Source organism: Struthio camelus, chromosome W, assembly GCF_040807025.1.
Source record: "Struthio camelus isolate bStrCam1 chromosome W, bStrCam1.hap1, whole genome shotgun sequence".
NCBI classification, from domain to species: Eukaryota; Metazoa; Chordata; class Aves; order Struthioniformes; family Struthionidae; genus Struthio; species Struthio camelus.
Genome location: NC_090981.1, coordinates 49,206,286 through 49,228,379, shown reverse-complemented (window position 1 = coordinate 49,228,379; position 22,094 = coordinate 49,206,286). Strand labels below are relative to the sequence as shown.

The 22,094-nt window shown below is 41.6% G+C and overlaps 1 protein-coding gene across 1 annotated transcript in view; it reads left to right on the top strand.

Moving 5' to 3' along the window:
• The first annotated feature begins 10,239 nt into the window (after positions 1-10,239).
• Positions 10,240-22,094, top strand: part of LOC104146859 (mitogen-activated protein kinase kinase kinase 1) — a 107,813-nt gene continuing 95,958 nt past the window's right edge. Inside the window, exons 1-2 of the mRNA XM_068924376.1 lie at positions 10,240-10,451; positions 11,345-11,461. Coding sequence (XP_068780477.1) covers positions 10,304-10,451; positions 11,345-11,461 — 265 coding nt within the window. The 5' untranslated portion in view covers positions 10,240-10,303. The remainder of the gene's footprint in view (positions 10,452-11,344; positions 11,462-22,094) is intronic.

Sequence of the window (22,094 nt, the reverse complement as noted above, 5' to 3'; positions counted from 1 at the left end):
TGTCTTAATGTACATCTGCAATTACAAAGGCTATGAGAAAGCCGCAAAATAAACTGCAACCCTAGAGGACCTGGTTCTGTAGATCTACTCTGTTATGAGTGGAGAGGAACTGACAAAAAAGTTTTTTACATGAAGCTCAGAAAGCACTGAAAATTGAAAAACAGACTCATATATTCTTTGTGTACCCAAACAATTTCCCAGAAAGCTTTCAGGTTTTACAGTTAGCTTTTGTACTGAAAAGAAAGGAAAGATAGTAACCCTTAGAGTGAATGACAGCACTGAGAAAACATAATACAGTGTGAAAACATATTATATTACATATTGCATCATGAAGTGGTTTAATTAATGAGACAATATTAGTTTCTGTTGACATCAAGTACTCTTACTTTACTAAATCAAATTATAGACAGTTTCACAATCGGAACAAAATATTTTTCACTAGAGAAAAATAGGTAATTATATTTTACTACCGTGGCCCCAATTCTCAGGTTGTATTAACCCTCATTCTGTGAGACATTAGTGGAATGAATTTTACCTTGGATCTGTACCAGCCAGGACTTCCTCTGCATTCAGAGAATTATATTTTCTTTATATTACAAGAAAAAACAAGCTGTGTCAGAGCTGCGAATTGAGCACTCCATCTTCATCCGCATAATTTGTTGGATAAATAATGTGGTCTGGCAGCTAGTGAAAGGAGTGGGAGACACATCTCCCGAGTTTTGTGCCCATTTTTGCTACCAGATTACTTTGATGAATGCTCAAAAATCCCATAACCTTTCTGTGTCTCAGCTTCCCGCTTCATGGATCACACGGTGGAGGAGGTTTGCACAGAAACAGTTCAAGTGACATAAAACCATAGAAATGTAGAGCTGGAAAGGACCTCGGTTACATTCCCATGCTATAAGGCAGTATCAAGCATACTCCCAGACAGCATTCATCCAGGGACAGCGATATCCCTGGATATCAGTGGATACAGGAACAGGGATGATAGGAATCCCGCAATGTTCGTAGGTAGACATTAATTAGACATTAGACATTAATTCTCCCTATAGTTACAACTAAGTTTTGCTCATATCTAGCTTCACTAACTGTAAATTAAACTTCTCACAACTTATTCCACTCTTAGTGAAGCTGGCAGGCAGTTGATTCTTGTCTTTTGTTCTATGTTTAGCTAACATGTCCCTTTTCAGTCCTCTCTTTTTCTATTCGGAATAATACCAGCTCCTCACAAACTCTGCTTTCTTTTCTTGTTATCTCTGATCTTCTTTGGACTCTCTCTTATTTGTTTACAACTTTAAGTGCTGAGTCCAAACGTAGAAATTTCATTCCAGCTGAAAGGCCTCACCCAAGCAAATACATCAGAATAATTACCTCCCATGACTTTCACATGATGCTCCTGTTAATATATAATAGAATAACATTTGCCATTTTTGCAACAGCCTCACACTTTGACTCCACTATAACCCTAATATCCTGTGGCAGGACTACTGACTACCCATTTTGCATTTTACATTTTGCAGGCCTCTTCTTCCTAACTATAGTGTATCACACCGGTCTTACTCAATGTCATCCTGCTCATTTTCAGTCCTTTTCCCAATCTAGCAAAGCTGGCTTGCTTACTTGCTTTCCTGCTTGCTTTGTTGCTTTCTTTCTTTCTTATCCTGTCCTCCAAAGTCTCAGCAATCTTTTTTAGCCAGTTTTGTAGCTATGCGTTTTATTCTCTCATCAAAATTATAACTGAAAATACTGGACTTACAGGGTCTGGTAGAGACCCCTGTAGGTATCTAGTTAACACCAGATTATTGACGGAATCTTTCTGACTACAACTTTTCCAGCTAATTATGATTCAAATGTAATGCACAGCGTATGTCCTTAATTTGCTCATTATGTGAGGAAGAAAGTTTTATTAGTGTGAGAGAGAGAACACAGAGTAACAGTTATTGAAAAGAAACACTCTTGCAGTGTTGAAAATAAGGTTTACTATTTTCGTTATATTTTCATTGCATTCTAAGCTTTAAGAAAGACAGGAATAAACTGCTTTGAAGTTATCCATTACTATCTGTATGCTTAATCCCAAAACTTTCATACTGTGGCAGCCAACATTTCCACAGTCACTGAATTTTTAACTTTTTTCATGAATGTTAGTGTGTTCCAATGAATTTCAAATATGACATACGTCCCTGGATTTGGACTGGCCTCGGTTCAGGGCTGGTTATATTTTTGACCACTCTCAGTCTCTTCTTGGGCCTTTAGGTGACCAGGCTCTTGTCCCCGCCTCCTTATAGCAAAACTTTGAAGCTCATTCCGCCCCTCTCAGGGCAGCAGCCTCCCTCCTACCTACTGTATTTGCCTTACCGGCTCAGCCTGATGCAGCTGCCTTGCAAGACATCTCTTTAGGAGCTGTGAACACAGCGATCCCAAAACAGACTTTTTATAATAGCGTCATTTAATTTCTATAGTAGTTACCACAGCGAGTAAGAATAGGGATCATGACAGTTTGCACTTCCACAGTCCCTCAAAGGAAGGAAAGGCTCACCTAGTGCTGTGTCTCGGGGGATTTTCTCTCAGTCCCCCCTGAGACCTGTAGTGAGAAGTGAGACCCTCTGCAGCCTGAAGCCTGGGAGTGAACTAGCCCGTCAGCAGCGGGGACAGGCTCCAGGGCACCAGAGGGGGCAAACGCCTTCGCCATCTGCTTCCTGCCTTGAGGCTGGGGCTCAGGTTTTATCTGCCCCATGGCTCTCTTTTCCTCCCTCCCTAAGCCAGGGAGGGAAGCTAGCTGGGAGTGATTAAAAAGGTAAAGGAGACTTTGTCACCATCCCATGAAGTGCCAGTGCATGGGGACGTTTGAGCCAAAGAGCTCCCTGCCCATCTGTGTGGTACCTGCTTTCGGGGGGACCGGTTTCTGTGTCTTCCAGGAGCAATCAGCACAAGCAGTGCAGTAATCATGGCTTCTTCACCAGCTTCAGGTGAAGTTTAAATACTTTTTTCCAAAAACGGGAGCCCAAGATAAACTTCACAATCCAGTCCCATTTGCAGAAGCTTTGGGTGTCCTATCACTCCCACTGAGTACATTTTCAATTACTTAGACACTATCATACAACATGGCAGTTTTCAGAGCCGGAGCAAACTGTTGGCTCCTAGACACATGCTCTACCAACTAAATTGGTTCATCCTCAAAAGTATAGGAATTATGTAGCTATATAAACAGAGGAACTTCCGCTGGAGGTAGAAACATGTGCAGAGAACCAGGAAGTCAGTACAGTACTTTACTTCACCTTTTGGAAACAGTCTAGATCACTTCTGAGTTGATTTAGTTTCATAAACTGTGTGGTTTGTGCCTGCACCCAGCTTCCTTGAAACCCAGCTAACCATCTGTCTGACTTTCTCCTTTTGTCCTTAGGTGTATAAAACATCTGAATGGCAGAATTTTTCTCCTATTCTGCACTAATGTAACAGCTCATCCTTGGTGGATACACTGGAGAATCAGGGTACCTTACAAAAACGTATTGTTCAACAACAGTGCTGACGTTACATCTTTAATGTGGCAGACACGGAGCATTTTACAACACACAAAGTGCAATCACCCCATATCCATGCTGAGCTGCTAGAGCTAGACAAGTGAAAATTCAGCTCTCCCAGTCCTTCCCTGGAAACAAAGGAGAAAGACACACCTAGAGAAAAACAAGGGAGCAAGCTGTTTTTGGATACCACATTAAGGCTAAATGCCGCCTAGCCTCCGCTGAAGACCTTCTGAACATTGCAGCTGAGTCAATAATGTCTTTTCAAATAGGCTTATTCTTTTGCAGGCAATTACCCAAGCTAATGCTTGGAGCAATCAATCCCAGCTCATGGAACTGGCTTTTGTAGGTTGCTTGCTGTTAGCCACAAGGTAAATTGCAGCTAGCTCTGTATCAGTGCAGAAAGTGAGCACCATACAGCAAGCATGCTATAAACTCACCTCTGGACGACAACTTTGAGACAGATGAACTGATAGGAGTGACTGATTTCCGCTGCTGTCATGTGGAACTGCTGAAATCCTTGTGGGCTGGAGTTTGAGCCTCCACGCGCCTCAGGGGGTTTCCTGTGCTAGTGCAAACTCTGCTTTCAAAGACCCCTTCCACTCTGCTGGCACTTCCTTTTGGACATTGCTGCAGATCAATGATCTCACAGGGAGAAGAGGAGTGGCAGCACAATGCTTTCAAATGGCTTGCTGGTTGTGGATATGCAAAACTTGCATTGAGTTCAAGCAAATCCCACATGTAAGCCAGCCAGTCGAGCAGGGAAGTGCCAGTCTGTAGATGCAAATATTTTGCCATATGCTAAGCCAGTTCAATTCAGTTGTTCTGATTCAGTTGCTCCAAGAACCTCTGACGTGCTCTCTTCTCTTGTCCTATTGCTGCAAAGAGCACCTTGCGCATTTTCCGTGTTTTCAGTAGACCTTCCCATGGCAGTTAAACCTGTAGTGCGCAATTAATTTCACTCACTAAAAAAGGGACTTACAACAGCTAACAGTTCAATAAGCCATGGACATAGTTTATGATAAGGATACCGACCTTTTAGTTTTGCTACTTGTACTTCTTGCAAATCTGCCTTCATTTGCTGATGTTTTAAACTTATTAGAACAGTTTAATCAAGGTAGAGGAAAATAAAACCACCTTACCATCAAATCACAGCTAGCAGGAAGTAAAAAGGTATTTTAAACCAATTTTTGTGCCATGGGGAGGAGGGAAAGGCTAAAGCTTGTCCCTTTGAAAATATCCAAACAGCTCTAGCAAATGGAGGGAATGGATGATCTCCCAAGCTCCTTCCAGCCACATATTCTCTGGTTCTGTGAATAACAAAGTAACTCAAAGCCAGTTGTGCAGTCTGTACTTACAGATATGGTTAATTCATGACTTTTTCCATTAACAATAAAGCAGAACATCGCTACAGAGAGAATATTGTACTTATTACCAACAACTCTCCAGAGACCTGTGGCATGCAGGATTCTGCTTCCCTTAATAAATAATATATCACTCTGTTATTTCTATAATATTATACCATTAAAAAAGACCTCGTTTAACCAGCTCTGCTCATCATCTTTCACCTGCTGTTTAATTGTTGTGGTTTGTTGAGAGAGGATTACTTATCTCCCTTTGCCTCCTCTGTAAAGCAAAATCACTCTTCTCTCTTGACTGTTATATGGCTCCTTTTTCAAAGGGGATAACATTTATATTGCACCTGATATATTATCCAATATCCAAATGAAAGGCTGAACTTGGCCAACTCATCTCCACAGATCATTCATCACCCTCCTGAATGCCTGCACTTGTCCATACTGTAATGCATCATTTAAGTTGCTTTGGAGTAACATACTGTACATCCTATTTCACATAAGATACTCTAAAGGAGACAAACCAGAGCTATTACCATTTTTAGCTGCTCACACTTGAAAAGGTGATAGCACAGAAAGATGAAGGAAGATGAAAATAGGAAATTTCAGAAAGCTAGAGTCTCCTCTGCTTTAACCCTGCACGGCCTTTTTGCTTTGAGCTGGGGAAGGCAGAGGTATATGAGGTGTATTCGGAGAATAACTTGGCCCACACTGTACAGTGCAGTATCATTCGGATTTGGGTGCCTGGTAGTCTAAGACCACTATGTTGCCATGCAAAGACGGTAGCTCTTACCTTACGACACATATCTGACATGAGTAGGACAGACATGTGTCTGGGGTAGGAACCTGATAATTTGTTTCTCTGAAAAGAAATATTTCTTTAAACTACTGATGTGCTATGACACGGTGTCAGATTATATCAGGGCATTTTCCGTAAGCTGTTTTTGCATAAGTCTGAGATGCTGTCCATGACAGGCTCACAACTGAACTGGATAAATATTTAAATTATTTAAAAATTTAATTTGTGGGCTGCTCACAAATATCAATTTCAATTCTCTCGGATTTCCCAGGATAATCCAGCGTATCTCCTCCTCTTGCCCATAAGTAATTGTCTGAGGCCTAAATATATAGAGGATGTCTGCATTCTGTGCACGTATCCACAAGAGCCTTATCAGCAAGGAAATCTCCAATTATCTTTTGCACCAATATTGTTCAGCATGAGCATAAAATACATACTTTAAAATCACAGCCATGCTGTTACTTGAAAAATGTTGTTAGAAAAACTGAACATAAAAATGTATTATCTCCCATCTAGGAGCTGATTTTGATCTCATCTCAGGCACTGGAAAATCTTCTGTTAATATAAATGGGGCAGGATTAACACAGGGAGAAAGAAATCTGGGAAAGTCCCCATCTCCAGAACTGAGACATGAATACTGGTGTTAGCATTTATATTCCAGATCTTTCTATGCTTAGACTCCCACCAGCATGGGGTATTTGAATGTGCCTCATTAGACCAGCTGTGGAAGCAAACCACAATATTTACTGCACTGGCTTTCCTCATCCCAGTAGGAAGATTCTATTACTCTATTTTAAAGAGGGGAAACTGAGGCACCAAAAAAATAAATGATTTGCCCAGATCACCACAGAAATCTTTGGCAAAAAAAGTGTCTGGCCAAAATCCTCCATGGCATATAACAGTGTCTTTAAAACAACCATACACGTCATCAGGTTAGAACAAGTTGTTGACAATAGCTGTACCTATGAGACATTTTAAGATGACCTCCAGAAATCGTGACAATTGGATGGCTCAGGAAACAACTGTAGTAAAAAAGTTTGCATACAGGTAAAATAGCATGTCTTGCTAACACCGTTCGCAAGCTTTCCGAGTTTGTGCAGACCTATCTAGCTCTGCCGTTGTGAAAAGCAACGAGGCTGATCCTAGAACTGCACAAAGTGACGGAAATAATAACAGCAGCCATTGCTTTATGAATTAACAGATGGAGGTGCCTAATGCACCCTATCCTTCTGTGGACGTGGCCACACAAATGCAAAAAGATGAAGAATCAGGCCGGGATGCTCAGTGATGCTTTAAAAATTGTCATGGACATTTTTGGACATCCCAGCTACCAATTTCACAGCGCACAGACCTGCTTCACTGATTCCTCAGTATCTTGTAAGGGAAGGAAAAAGAGCCATTTTAATGCCACAAATGACAGACTGCTAACTTGCCAGACCGGCACTACATGAGGGACATACTACAAGCAGATTTCAGGATGGATCTATATGTGAGCTGATCAATCCATTAAACAAAGACATATAGCCAGGTTAAAAGATCTGGGCAAGAACCAAAATAGCACTGAGGAGCTTCAGTGAAGGACACATGGATTTCAGGTGCCTATCTGCAAGAAAACAATTTTTAAAAAAACCTGTCTAACCTGCTGAGGCACTTGAAATACCATAAGCAGTTACAGTTTCTGGTAAAAACATCCTTAGGCAACCGTAGCTGTGCTATCTTGCATGCCCAGTAGCATCACTCTCTTGGCTGGTCTATCTAGTTACCCATCTCTTCGCCTATGGCTCTTTAGGATTCAGAAATTAAGTGCCCCTGTGCCTAAATCCCCTGAAGATCATGATTTTTTATGCATACCAGAACACACCTAAGACAAACTGAGAAACTACATCTATTCTGGTAAAGAAAATGTTTTCTCTAGCCCTCAGGGCAGCCAGCACAGCACAGTGTGCATTCACATTGCTTCACCCTGTTTGTCTCCAAGGATAGGTGGCCACACTTGAACAACTACCAGGAAAGGTCCTTGGCCTGCGCTGACCCCAAACTGGGCCTGGGCTGCCAGGGACAGCGTGGCTTGTCGACAGCCAAAATTGTGCCGGGGCAGCTCTAGTGATTTAACTGTGAATGCCACTGTTCAGGCCTAGGCCTGGCCCTGCTTATTTTATTAGTATAGATGCAGTCAGACAGCTCCCTTCAGGATGGCTGTGGCCTATTTTAGACATATTTTGGGATGCTCTTGGCTAGACTCCAGCCTGTTGGTTAGGGCGTATGACCAGGAAATGAAGAGAAAGAATTGAACCCACCAGATCACGTCCCTAATTACCAGAGTACAGGGGAGATCACCACCTTTTGCTTGTTGAAGCAGGGTCTCTGCACAACCAGCAATGAAAATACAGTGAGTCCAAAAGGAAAGCTAGCAAGAGGATTTTGCCTATGGAGCCAGTTATGGTGATGCTGAGCTGGAGTATGGAGAAATATCATTTCATTTCAGATTGTGTTCCCCTAATCTCAAGTATAAACAACAAAAATAAAATTGCAGACAAAATTTCAGATTTCAGATATAAACTGTAGAAGTACATTTTGATTTTTCAGAGCAATTGGAAGTGCACTGAGGACAGCAATTATGATATGGAAATTATCTCCACAGTTGCCTTACCAGCTTCCTGTTGCCTACTACCAAGGCTACCATTCTTGCTCTGCGGTGTTTTCATCTGTTAAATTTTGTTTTGGTTTTTTCCATTCACAGATAGAACAGAGCTACAGGAATATGTTGAAATGAACTGTGCTCATTCCTCACAGAATGGAAGGAGTGTCCTTCTTTGCAAAAGCTACAGCTAGCTATCAACTTTCATAACCTTCAGACAGCACGTCTACTTACTAAATATGAAAAGGGATCCTGACTAGAAAGGATCTTGACTTCTTGTAGATCTCAAATGATTTGCTCCAGAGACAGAGGGCGTGTGTTAGAAGTCCTTGCCCTCCACATCCTGTCAGGGAAGGTCCATGGGCACCACAAAGCCTTCAGAGAATGGTCACTTTCTGGACTGCACGAATGACAAACTGCTAGAAGGTCTGGCCTGAAGCAGGAGGAGGAGTTCATAATAATGTCTTTTTGTACTGCTGTGTTTCATGCTATGTTTGACATTGCAGTTATGGTAGAGAAAACTTTTCAGATCTCCTTCAACAAAAGACTGAATTAATGAATAGCCTCAGTCTCGGCAGAGATAAAGAAATTCTTTCTTGTGAGCTCTGCTCTGTGCTATTTGTGTTGATGATCAACAATAGCCTTTTTTTCAGTCTAGGAAGGATTAAGGAGAGAGCACAAGGATAAGAAAGCAATACAATGGGAACAAGAAGTAGGGAAAGTGACTTCCTTATGATTAGCAATGACAGTATGGATACTGGTGATGAGATGAGAAGTGTGCTTCCCTTCTGGGAACCAAGTGTGTAAGAGTAAGGAGGGAAAGAAGCCAGCGCAGAGTGGGCTTTTTAAGAAAAAGAAGGGGACACTGGGGGAACATTTATGAAGAAAAATCTTCTCAGATAAGAAGAAGCTTGGAGATAGCAAAGAGAGAAGACAGATGACGAAGGATGTGGGTAGGGGCTGGTGAGTTTCTGCCAAGTATTTTTATTTGCTGTTTCATCGTCTTTGTTTCAAAGGCCAGTATTGGTTAAGGGACTCTATTGCACAAGCTGTTACACTAAATAACACAGATCTGTCACTTAAGGGTGAAGTGTCAGGCTGCCAAATCCTGAAGCAGAGGACCGGGCCCATATCCTGCAACCTCATCTCCCAGCCAGCAGCTTCTCCTCCTACCCTGTTGGGGACAATGGCTGCATCATCCTGCTGCGCAGTCCCTGGGACTGGGAGGGCCCGAGGTGGCTAGCTGGGGGAGGCAGCCCAGCTCCTCTGCATCCCTCTCCTGCTGCTTTGGAGCAGCTGGGACTCCCCACAAAGCGCCCCAGCACAGGCCTGAAGGATTGCCTAGTCCTGTCTTGGCCTCTCCTACCCACTCCTTGCTGTTGAGCCGTTCCGCAGCAGTCCAGAAGTGGAAGTTTGTTCTTGCTTCTTTGTGCAGCTTAGCTTCGGGGGGGGGGGAGGGCATTCCTCCCAGGGGCTAAGCCCCAGGCACCTGGGATCAGTGTCTTCAGGGAGGACAATAGACTCCAGGGAGGGCCAATACGCCCAGTGATGTGTTTCTGTGGGGAATAGGGTAGAGGAATAAGGTGGGAGAGAAGAAGGAGGAGGGAAAAGGAATAGCTCTAAGGGGAGTAATGTCCTAATTGAGGTGGTAAGATAGGATGAGGAGGTGGTTGGGAATGACAGAAAAGATTGTAGAGGAAAAAGAAAAAAAAATATGTTAAGGCTAAGAAGAGGGAAATCTGCTAAAAGTGCAGTAAAAGGATAGGCACAGGAGTAGCTACAGTGGAAATGTCTAGAAAAAATGAATTAATGCGTAGTGGAGGTTGGTAGAAGGGCAAACACAGAACTCCGCTGGAGTTTTTTTTATGCAAATATTTTCTTAGTTAACAGTGTGCTCTGCAGCTAGACAGGCCACAGTTTGCTGTTTGCCAGCAGACTTTCACACCTGGCTTCCAGCAATAGAGCGGAAAGGCACCCTGGCCTGCCCTGAAGCATGCACTTGATCACCTGGTTGAAAGAAACAAAGAGAGAGCAAAAGATATGTGGCCTTGGAAGGATGGCATGCAAAAAGGAAGGTGTCAGACAAATCGCTAACACACACCAAGACTCATGTGCCTTTGTTTCAAGATCCTGGCCAGAAGGTAAGGTTGAAAGGCAGATGGAAAGGAAAGGTGTTTGACAATGGTTGAGGTAAAAAAAAAAAAAAGTCAAGGATGAACAGTAGAAGAGGGGCAGAATTGAACAGAGGGCAGCAGAACTGGTTGGCTTGAAACCAAAGAGAGAAGAGAGAACAAACTTGAAAGAGACGCACCTGGGAAATTCAAGGCACTTCTGCTAAATGCTCAGCACAGTGAGACCATAAGCAAAAAAGAGATGGGACGGAGGATGAAGGGGAAAAAGCAGTGATAGATGAGCACAGGAAAATGGCTAAGTGTGGAGAACCTGAGGATAAATGAAAGGCTCTCCTATGCAGAAGAAAGCTAGCATAAATGGATAGGGAGGCAAAATAACTTTGTGTGTGCATCTGTTCATGCACTAGGCATAGCTTAAGCTCAGGCAGCCATCTCTCAGTGCCAGCATCTTTTACTCAAGTGAGTTGTGCAAGATCAGTGTGGGCTGATTTCCATATAAGGACCTGGGAACGTATCTGGGCTCTCGCAGCCAGGGAGGAGGGGTTGCCCATGGCGCAGGTGCAACAGCTTTTGGGCACAGCGCAAAGGTGGTTTCTTCTTGTCACTGTATTTAGCAGTTAAACAGGGAAAGTCTCTGGAGTTTGCCGAGTCTGAGGCCAAAACTGAAATTAGTACAGGTTGCCAAATGGAGTGCATAAGTTGTTAGGAAAAAAAGTCAGCAATCCTTAGACAAATATCTTTCGTAAACATAATGCCATTTGGACTGCATTGCTAGGAGCATGCGTGTGTGTTACTGTGATTAGCTCACATACGTGCCTTTCAGAGATTCAGAGATATTTGTGCTACATGGGCCTGAACTTGAAAGGTGCTAAGTATTCTCATCTTGTGGTTGGTAATTCCAGTAGGTACTGAGTCCCCTACAGGACTGAGCTGCTGTCTGGGATTGACCTCATCAGAACTGGAATTACACATTTTAAGCGGTAAAAAAAACACTCTCTTGAAAGGATTGTGCATATGTGGTGAGTATGTGATGTAAAGCTATTAAGAGTATTTACAAATTGTAGTTTTGTTGTATAGGACCTTAAATCATAAAGCAGGGCCCCAAAATTTTAAGTAAATTAGGCCATGAAATGGCCTGGCTTTTCTAGAATTGCCTGACCCTGTTCCCCACAAACTGGCTGATTCATTCCCTGAGGGCTTACATGCTCTCAAATAAGTACATCTAGCTATATAGATATCAGCGTAGTCTCTGCTGTTAGATGGCGTTTGAGGCATATAGCTACCAGACGTACACTGCCGAAAAAAAGGCTCCCCTCTGTCAGCTAGTTCTATACTTTATTGGTGTAACGTATTATATATTAAAATGGAATGTAGTTAAGAGGGCTACAGTGAATAGTCTTTTTTCTCCTACCCTTTGGGACATTTCCCTGTTCAAATCAGATTATCAACTGTTTGCCAGTCAATAAGTCTTCTGTATCATGTGCTGCTGAACCGCATTTCCTCTTTTCTTGGCCATAGCTATGCATTCTAGTTTGGTCACATCAAATTAGCGTTAACTCAGGTCAGCTGAGGCACCGGTGGCTCTGCACAGCACGGTCCTCCAAGCTGTGGATTTCTGCATGTGGTTTTCTGCATTTCTGCTCCCAGCACTCTGGGATTTTTTCCGAGGTGGGTGATCTGAGTGGATTGCTTAAGAGTTATAGGTTCTTCTGGTGAACTAACTCTTTTCCTGGAGGTCTTTATTGCACAATCAGACGTGATTAAGGCTTCCATGTTCTCAAAAGGAAATGAATATTTTGTAGGCTACGTAAATAGGAATTTGGGAACTTAGAAGGCTAGGAAGGAAAGACAACAAAAGAATATAATTGGGTGAAAGATGAAACACTTCAAAAACTGCTTCAGATGTAGGAGAATGAAAGGGGGTGAAATCATTTCAGCTAAGAGCAAATTCACTGAAAGCTGCAATATGAGAATGGAGCACTTTGCAAATTTAGGTTGGATTCAGGGATCATTTTCGTTTGGAAAAAAAGAAGAGACTTTTAAAAAAAATTTAAATCTTTGATATTGAAGATGTTGAATTGCTGTGATTCATTCTGAAAAAAACAAGTCCTGCTTTTCCAAGTTACAATAGTTTTTTTTCCCTACCTTTATTTGGTAAAGTTCTTTTCTTTTTAAAACAGACCTGAATTTTAAGAAAAATACCAATGAAGACATATCTAACTCAAAACTAAATGAAATATTTTGGATGAAAAGAAGCTAAGCATTTTGTGAAGATTTTTTTTTTTTGAGAAAGGTGAAAAATTCTATTTCAGTTTGACCTGTCTTACATCTATTTCTCCTCATTTATCAGTATGTTCATAAAGCCAAAAACTCATTATGCACATAGCTCTAACGTGTTGTTACAGTGATCTCCAATTCCTTCTCAGGAATAGCCTATATAAAAGATGAATCTGTTATGTGAAACCCTATTACTACTGAGAAGTTTGCTCAGTACCTAGCTATTTAGCATACCTTATTATCTTTGGCAGACCTGGTGCACATTGTTTTGCCAATAAAGTTATTGAAAACAGAGAGAAGGCAACTTGGCCAATGATTCAATAACTGAAATCAATTGCTAAGACCTGGGCCCAGTAAAGTGGGATATGGGAAAGCTTCCCATCAGCACTAATACTTACAGAAATGTTCATCTCATTGTTTTTTTAACAAGCTGTATTTGAAATATAGCTTCACTTCTTAACATTTTGAGAATGTGTGCAATGTTTACAAGCTTTCAGCAGGTCATTTCTCACATACCACATTACAATCATATCGAAAAGCCTATTCTTCATCCTTCTACACCATTTGTAAGTCAATGGAGTATAAGAACACAGCACGCAACTTGGACAAGGACTGGGCCTGTTTGTTATACACGTTCTGTTTGTGCTGCAGAGGTAGTTTAGGTGCAGTAACAGCTCCCTCCTTATAATGGTCCACCACATATTGGCTAGAAAGATCAAGGAGGAGGAGCTCAAGCATTTTCTTCAATGTCTTCATAATAACTACCATTGTACTGCCCAAAGTTTAATGAGCTTTAATAGTATCACTTGAAGGAAGGGTGTTTCCTCCCTGCACAGAAACTGCCTTGTGAATCTGTACAGAAGTGTCCTATTCTTCCTCTAGTGAACTAAGGCTGGTTAAGATCGGTTTCAGTGGTGCATTTCAGGAATGAAATATGCATGTTTTTATGCTGCTAAACACACTGGGAAAACTTTGCTGAAAGATCTCCTCTGTAGTGATATTTCTGTAGCTGCACATGAAAATCCTATTAAAATGAATTTTATGTATTAACACCTATTTGAAATAGAGGAGGTTTGGGATCAACAAAGTCATTTAATAAATGATAGAGAAAGAGAGTAATTAATCTCTTAGGTAGGTTGATATTGCCTTTAATCGTGGTTATATGGTAGATAATATAATTGGGGGGCAATATATGTAATATAGTAATGGGTACAGTAAAACCGCATTTAAGTGAAAATCTAATGCATCAGAAATATTAACCAGGGAGGAGTCAGAGACTGTCTATTGAAAGTAAAAGAAATCTTCAAAGGGAAGTAGGAGTCTGAGGCATGTGAGAAGTGGCTGACAGATTACAGCCAGTTAAATTAAAGGCAAGAATTTGGAAATGCATATAAACAGCTCTCTAGATTGGGAAGGCATACTAGAGGGACCTGTTGGCATTTCTCATAATGAAAGTCATACCTAAGAAATGCAAGGACAACCAATTTTAAATGGAGGAATGGGAAATTGTCTTTTTCCTTAGCGTTATCCTGTGAAATTCACTGCTGGAGGATGTTATTGTTGTCAAGAGCTAGCAGGAATTTAGTATTCCCTGTTTAGTTAGGAAAAAAATAGAGAGAGGTAAACCATCTATATCATGATATAAATCATCAACTAACAAATACAGCGGGTGGTTAGTTAGCAGACATATTATTCGTTTATAAGGTTTCTTGATTCTTCCTCCGAAGTATTTACGCCTAGTCACTCTCAGAGGCAGGATGCCTCTGAAAGGATAGGAAAGGACGAAAGGGTATCCGACTAACTCTACGTCAGTTCCTATTTCCCTCCCCTCTCATAAGAGCCAGTGGATACAGGACACTTTTTGGGTGGGAAGAAGAGCCAAGATAACTTAGAAAACGTTGGCCTGCTGTACGTGTGAGATATAAATATTCCCTTGTCATGGCTGTAGGTTTGGAAGGCCCCAGACTGACTGGAGACATCATGTTGTCACATGCCAGCCCATTGAAAAACAACTGTGAAGTCGCCACAGAACAAATCACTATTCATGAGGCAAAACCCTAAAACAAAGCCTGTCCTTCAAGTACTGGTGGCCCAGTAGGATGCAGCACAGTTTAGGACACTGGGACATCAGCTGCACAGTCAGAGGCCTTCGGTGGCATATTGCCAGGTGCCCTAGGGCTGTGTCTCATTTGTATGTGCAGGGCAGGATTTTAAGCAGAGTTCAATGCACACAGTTAGAGCCCTGTAAGTAAGCACAGCACTTCCTAAAACCCGTAGAGAGAAAGGGTGTGCGCTATGATTTGAGAAGTAGGGGAACAAGATGGTCAAAGGAGAGATGGGCACTCACTCTCTGAAACTATGTCCAGCTTTATTTCTGACACAACGCACAGTGGTTTCACACTGCTAGGTGATTATGTTCCTTGGACTTGTTCAGACCTGTAATAGCAAATGTTTGCTCATAAATATAAAAGTATTTCCAAAGAGCCTCCTACGAACAGCAGCCCTCATGTATAACTGAGGATACCTGTCACCAGGCAGGCAGCTATACGAATCCAGCATACTTTCTTGACAAAGTCTGGACTACAGCACCGTAATAAATTCCACCTCAGCTTTTATCTCAGCTTCTTCTAGGGTCTTTCCAAGACAAACTCTAGGAGAGCTGGACTTAGGAATGGTCAGGGCATATGCACTCCTCACACCTTTCCCTTGGGCAGCAAACAAGAGAAGAGGCAGGACTTGGATTTCTCTTTCCTTCTCAGGGTAGGAAAGCTCTTACAGAGGCATGCTCTAAGCTGTCTTACCCACTCCTCCTGCAACTGGACAACAGGATTAGGAATGTTCAAACAATCCTGACTGCCAAGTCAAAACCCCCCCCGTGACTTCCTGTTGCTGACTGGGAGCCATTCGGGCTTTTCTTCTGCACAGAGTATCTGAGCCCTCCTAGCCTCCGACTAGCATGTTACTGAAGCAATGCAAATGAGACACCTGGCATACTGCTTCTACTGCTCACTCACGTGCAAGGCATCATGAAGACAGCAACAGGCGTAGGAACGCTAACAGTGGGAATTTGGTTTACCCAGGTAGTCCTTCTTTAGCATCCCAACTTCTGCCCATTTGTAAGCTGAAGTAGAAAGGTCCCTTCAGAAGACATCTGGAACTGTGAGTTCAATGTTATCACTGGGAGATCACAGAGGATCCCAGCTACAGCTCCCTGGCCCAGCACTCTGCCTCATGTGAGACATGGTGTGTGCTGGGGAATTAGCATTCCCCACAGGGAAAACAACATATTCCCATGGGAGGATTACAGACACACAGTGAAAAGGTTACTCAGGGCTAAAGAATGTTGTCTAGATTTCCTTGGAGTAACCTGGTCAAAAATACTCCCAAAGCAAAAACTGCCAGACTAAGTATTGGGCATAGAAGGAGAGGTTGGCATGTATATTGCTGCAGTAGAGGATTCAATGGTTGTCTTCAATAATTAAACACGCTAGAAATATTTAGATAGAGATATCCTAGGATCAGACATACTAGTGGAGGATCTTGGAGCAGGGGTGGATTTCTTCCCAGCTGTCCAGCTGGAGAAGACCAGATACTGAAGAGGCTGGTGTTCTTGCAGTGGGTGAGTTAAGGAAAATATCTGTTGCCTGATACATTCAGCTGCTTGAATGTCTGAGACTGAAGTGTGACAATGCCCAGTGCTTTCCTTAAGATCTCCTACACTCTTCTGATTTTATTTCTTACGCTTCTGTGATGGAAGAGACAGAGGAGTACATTAGGGTTGGAACTGCCCTTGTGTACCTGAGCTCTCACACTCACCCTCAGCCCGCAGGAAGCTGGGACCGTTCGTGTCCCAGCGACATTTCTCACCGGGATAACTTCTGTGAGTGCTTTGGGCATCCGCAATCTGTTGGGTAACTGCAGCCTCTGCTGTGCCTTCTCCTTTTTTCCCTGTGCTAATCAACAGGTCTGAAAAGAACTTGAACAGTTGAAAAGCTGTTATCTTACAAGAAAAATAAAAAGCTATTTTATTCTCCAACCTAAAATTACAGATTCAGTTAATTTAGATGCAGAATCAGCTTGTAGGATCAGAGTCACTCCTAACATTCATCAATGCCATCAGCTCTTCTCACATACTGAGATGCTGAGAGATATAATGTACTATTTAAACCCATTACTTCATGTAACCGCACGGTTCCACAAGAAACTCGTTCAGGGACAATATTATCTTTCCTGTTCCTCCAAAGTTGAATACCTAAAGTGAACTGCACTACCGTCATGAACAAGAGTCACGAATGCATTGTTTCCTCATATTTTTTCCAGGGAAAAATGCTAATAACAGGACCTGACTGATCTTTGAGACTGTCTAGATCAAACTTAAGGTAGTATGAAGTCAATCACTAAAACCTGGAGGAGCAACACCTGTAGCAAAGCTGCAAGCCCTGACTTATTCAAACCCATTGAGTTTGCATTGTCTAGCTGGTTACTAAGCCCTTGATTCTGCTCTAACAGACCCACATGTTCTTCATGTACTTCAGTTTTTCTTGTTGGCTACCTGGAAAAAGTGTTCCTAGTGTGATGACATTTTATCAGTAATTTAGTCTTACCAGAGAGAAGACAAACGACTGCTGCATCTTGGCATCAGATAATTACATACTATGGATTTGCTTTGGGACAGTTATTTGTTTGTTGCTCCAGTTCAGAATAGTTTTTGACCTGCAGCGACCAATGTATTATTTCATTCAAGGTAATGAATGAATGAATACATGAATGAATATGGTAATTTGTTACTGCTGAAGGAAGTTTGCTAGATATCAGTCTAAAAGACAATGTCAGTGCTATCATTCCCTTGACTATCATAGCTTCACATTACTATTGGTGGTTCTTGCTAGCTCCACTTGAAAACAGAAAAACACATTTTCTTGACTGAATTTAGTTTATGACCTAGCTATACTCATTTTAAGCTTGCTTAGCTTTCTCCAAGGCAGAGTCGCTTTCTCCAAGGTGGAGTCGCTTGCCATTACTGTCACATACAGCTGTTTCTCTCCCAAGTGTGTTCACCTGCAAGATTTTATGGAGATTTTTTTCTTACCTAATTTAAAAAACTTGAAAAATAAAATAATAAAAAACTAAAAACAGGACATGGAAAGCTCAAAGAGTATTCCAGTGCTGGGAGAGCACTGGGGGAAGCTCCAAAGTACTGCAGGAGTGCCAGAGCTAGTGCAGAAGCTGAAGAAGGACCTGAGCTGCCCGGGAGTGGAGGGGAGTCTCAGCTGGCTGGAGGAGCAGGACAGCAGTCTGAGGAAGCAAGGGATCAGGGCAGAAAAGACCTAGAAAAGTAAGAAAACATTCTGAAGTAGCACTGGAGGATAAGCAGAGCCTTCCTGAAAGAAGGTTGGAGGACAGATAGAAGATGCAACCTCCTCTTCAGTAAACTGGATAGGGGGAATTTCCGGAGTGACTGCCAGTAGAGTATGCTCTCCTGTCCCTTACTAGCTCTCAGAGCTCTTCTCCGAGTCACCTTCACCTCTTCAACACCACTCTTGGAATATGGCTACTCAAAGAAGGCTTAACACTCCAAGAAGAGCTGCACCAACACAAAATAGAGACAGAAACGCAGCCTGCCTTATGGCAGTGGATGACAGTTTGGCACCTCCTGCTATAACCTTTGCCAGCCCCACACAGCCAGAGTAGGGATGGAGTATTCCCCCCACACAGCTGAGAGGGAGCTGTGTCCTTCCTGGTTTGCTGGAACAAGCAGTGGAGGCCTTGTCTGCAGGGAGGCTGCCGATCTGCTCTGCCCCCAGGCTTTGACCTTGACTACAAAACAATTAGAACCTCTTGCTCTAATTTGAGATTTCCTGTGTAGCTGATTATCCGCCATAATTTCCTGGTCCTCTTTCAAGTGATTGCTTTCCTGTTCTCTAAGCCTGGCTTGCGTTTATGCTCAGATGCGTGGTCTTATTTTTGCCTTTTTGGAAATGCACATTGCTTGCCCACTGCCAACACTGCAGAGCCCGCCAGAGCGCTCTGTATCAGCAGCCCATCTTCTTCCCTTTCCCAGTCTTCATGTCAAAAGTGAATTCTATTTGCAATGATATTATATTTTTTTCCAAGTCGTTGATCAAATTCTAAAACGTTATAGTCCCCAGTAGAAGTACACTTACTTGGTAAATCCTCACATAGAATTACATTTGACACATATTATGTAGAATATTGGATCTATTTAATGCATTGATGTGCTATTAATGCTTTAATAAAAATATCATAGAACCAAATTAAATGCCTTTTTATCTTAACACTTAACACTATAGTATATGATCTCAAAAAAATAGCCACTTACCTTGGGAAGATTGATTTAACACATATTTGCGTATCTGGGCTTAAAATATATTGCCATGTCTCTCATTTTTACTAACTGAAACCTGTATCCACTGTTACATCATTTTTCCTAAGATCAAGATCAGGGCGTATTTAGTTGTTTTCTCCTTTTAAGTATCAGATTGGCATTAACTGCCTTGCAGTCTTCTGGACTATCTCCAGGGTTCCAGACTGTATTAAAAATCAGCAGCATTGATCCACAAGCATTTTTTAGTGTTCCCATATAAGTTATCTTGATTTAATGACTTACTAATGACTTAATAGCTTTTGTTCTATATTATCCTTTATTTTCTTTGGAATACAGTTTCTTTTTAATTTTACATTTTCACTTTTATTGCTCTTTCACTTTACTTTTGTCAATCTGTTTTTAAACTTCTGTTCTGATTTTTGCTTTTAAGCTACATATGTTTTAATATATAAAAATAATAAATATAATATATAATTATATTAAGCAATTATATTATGTAATAAATATGTAATTTATTTACATATAATATAACAAAGTCATGTATCTTGATCACTTTTGTCTAAACAAACACTAACTTTTAGTTTTATAATTAATTCTTCTTCTTCTGCTAATATGAGAGGTCTAATGCAGAATTCCTAGGGTTGACTATAACCTGTTTTGAGGCATTCTTAAAATTCCAAGAACATTGAAGCACTGACAGCATGAGACCACCAAAAAGTCAACAAGAGTTCACAGATTTGTACTACATGGGCTGAATGAAAAAATATCATAGTCATTCTGCTTCTCAAGTGGAATTTTATCAGTTCTAGAAATTATCCTACTTGGAAAAGCTAGCCGACATATATCTAAAGTTTAGAATGCGCTGAAGAACTTTACAGAATAGGGTTGAATTTAGGCACATCTTTAAATGATTTCCTGCTGCCTCTAGCACCAAACTGAAAACAAGTCCCAAAAACACAAAACCAGCAATTGCTGCTAGCAGATATTACTCGTATGTTTAAAATTAAGCATGCATTTAATGTCACTGTTACATTATGGTAGGCAACACCACGAATGTTCAGCCTATAACCTGTTATACGCTACAGCACCACATCCATGGTAAATTAGGAGGTCAAATATATCTATATTTCACAGGGTTCACATCTGTGAACTTGCAGATAAAATCTTCATGGCCTGTTCTCCACAGCCTCAACCCAGCAAAATACTTAAGGATCTTCAGAAATGACAGCAAGTAAATGATCCTGTTAAATCATAGGGCTGTTGCTGTGTTTAAAGGCCTTACTGATTTAGCACTATAAATAGCAGAGTTAGGGAGAGAGCAATACCGTGAGTACTAACCATCCAAATTTCCATCATTAAAGCCTGCCATCACTCTTTCTGAATTGGTGTCTGTCAGAGCTCATCAGTATCCTGGCTAGCACATCTACAACAGCTTAGGAATCTTTTATTTGAAACAGTTATTGCCTGAAAATGTATCTTTGCTAAAATCAAAAATAGCAGCAAATCAAAATATCAGCTGCAGCAATAAATGCTTTTTGGCTCCCGGAATGAGTTTCTGGACAAAGAGAAAGCAAGAGAGAGCACACGTACAAGCCCCTGCTGCGGAATCACAGATATTACAGATATGCTGATATTCAGAGCTTCACTCCACCCGGAAAGTGAAAAACCTCCTGCTGTGAGTGATTTACTGCCTAGGGCAAAACTTCTCTTTCTATCCCAATGAATATGTAATTACTTACACAGTGTGAATCAACTTCAACAGAAGAAAGTCTCTCCTAAACCAATTCTCAGTATGAATCAGATGGAGCAAAGATTTGAACCTGTCTCCAACGCTCTAAACAGGTGCTTTGACAAGGAAGTGAGTTACTACAGTAGTAGAGCAGGTAGGAATTGCAGAGGCCCCATTTTGGGATGAAGAAGGAAAAACAGTAGAAAGGAGAAGGCATCTGAAAAATTGCCATTGATATGGCGCTAAGACGAACATGTCAGAGTTAAGAAAAAGGTAAATCCTGCAGTCTGTTTTTTGCAGCATTATGAGCCAGGACTCCAAAAAAAGGATTGTAGCTCTCTGTATATCTGAACTCTTGAAGAATGTGGAAGTAAACAGAGGAATGGAGAAGAGCTAAGTGCAAAACAGAAGGAGACAGAGTCCTGACTGAAGTAAAGAAACAGTGAGTTTGCAAGCACATCATGAGAAGTGAGATTATCTGCATTACTACCTATGCTTTGAGGGAAAGGGCTAAAACCCCAGAGCTCTTCTCTTCCCCAGACCAAATGATCTCCTTGCTCAAAGCAAGAGGAAAAAAGAAGAAAGGGAGTTAGCATTATTTTTCCTTTTCTCTTCTGCTCCTTGGCTTGTTTCTGATCAAAGAAAACAAATCAGAAGCTACGGAAGGAGGGGTGGGAAGCTTGTGTTCCTGCTGGAGTCGCTTAGCCTCAGGAAGCAAAATGAAAATAAGGATCATCTAATCCGTGAAGTGTGAATGTAGTGGAAAGATGGGCTGGGCGCCTGGCTCTCAGCTGGCTGCCTTGCAGTGTCTCACTTACAGCTAGATTTGCTAAAATAAGTCCCACAAGCCCTGCTTCTTTGGAGGATGCTCTGTATTTTTAAATTGCTGAAGGCTTTGGTCTAATTTAAGGGTTGTTTGGTGAAGACAATTTGTTCCAAAAATGTGTGACATGTAAACATATGTCTAGCCAAGCTGTTTACACAAATAATGACAAAACCCTATATAACATTTAAAAGCAATCTGAGTAAAATGGTTTTGGGGTTCCCCCTTCTAGAAAATGCAGACAGTAAAGACCGTTAATGCAGGAATTAACCAAAATATTCTGTTGCCTAAGGAAGGACAAAAGTAAAATCTAATTGCATTGGCCTATTGAAAACATCTAGCAGTAGCTCTTACATGCATTGAGGTAGCACTCTTTTGCATGTAAGCCAACTGGCTGCCTTTCAGCACAGAAGCTATCACTAACTGTGCCGGGGACCATCTGATAGGAAAGCAGCTACGGGCTCAGGAATGCCAGCA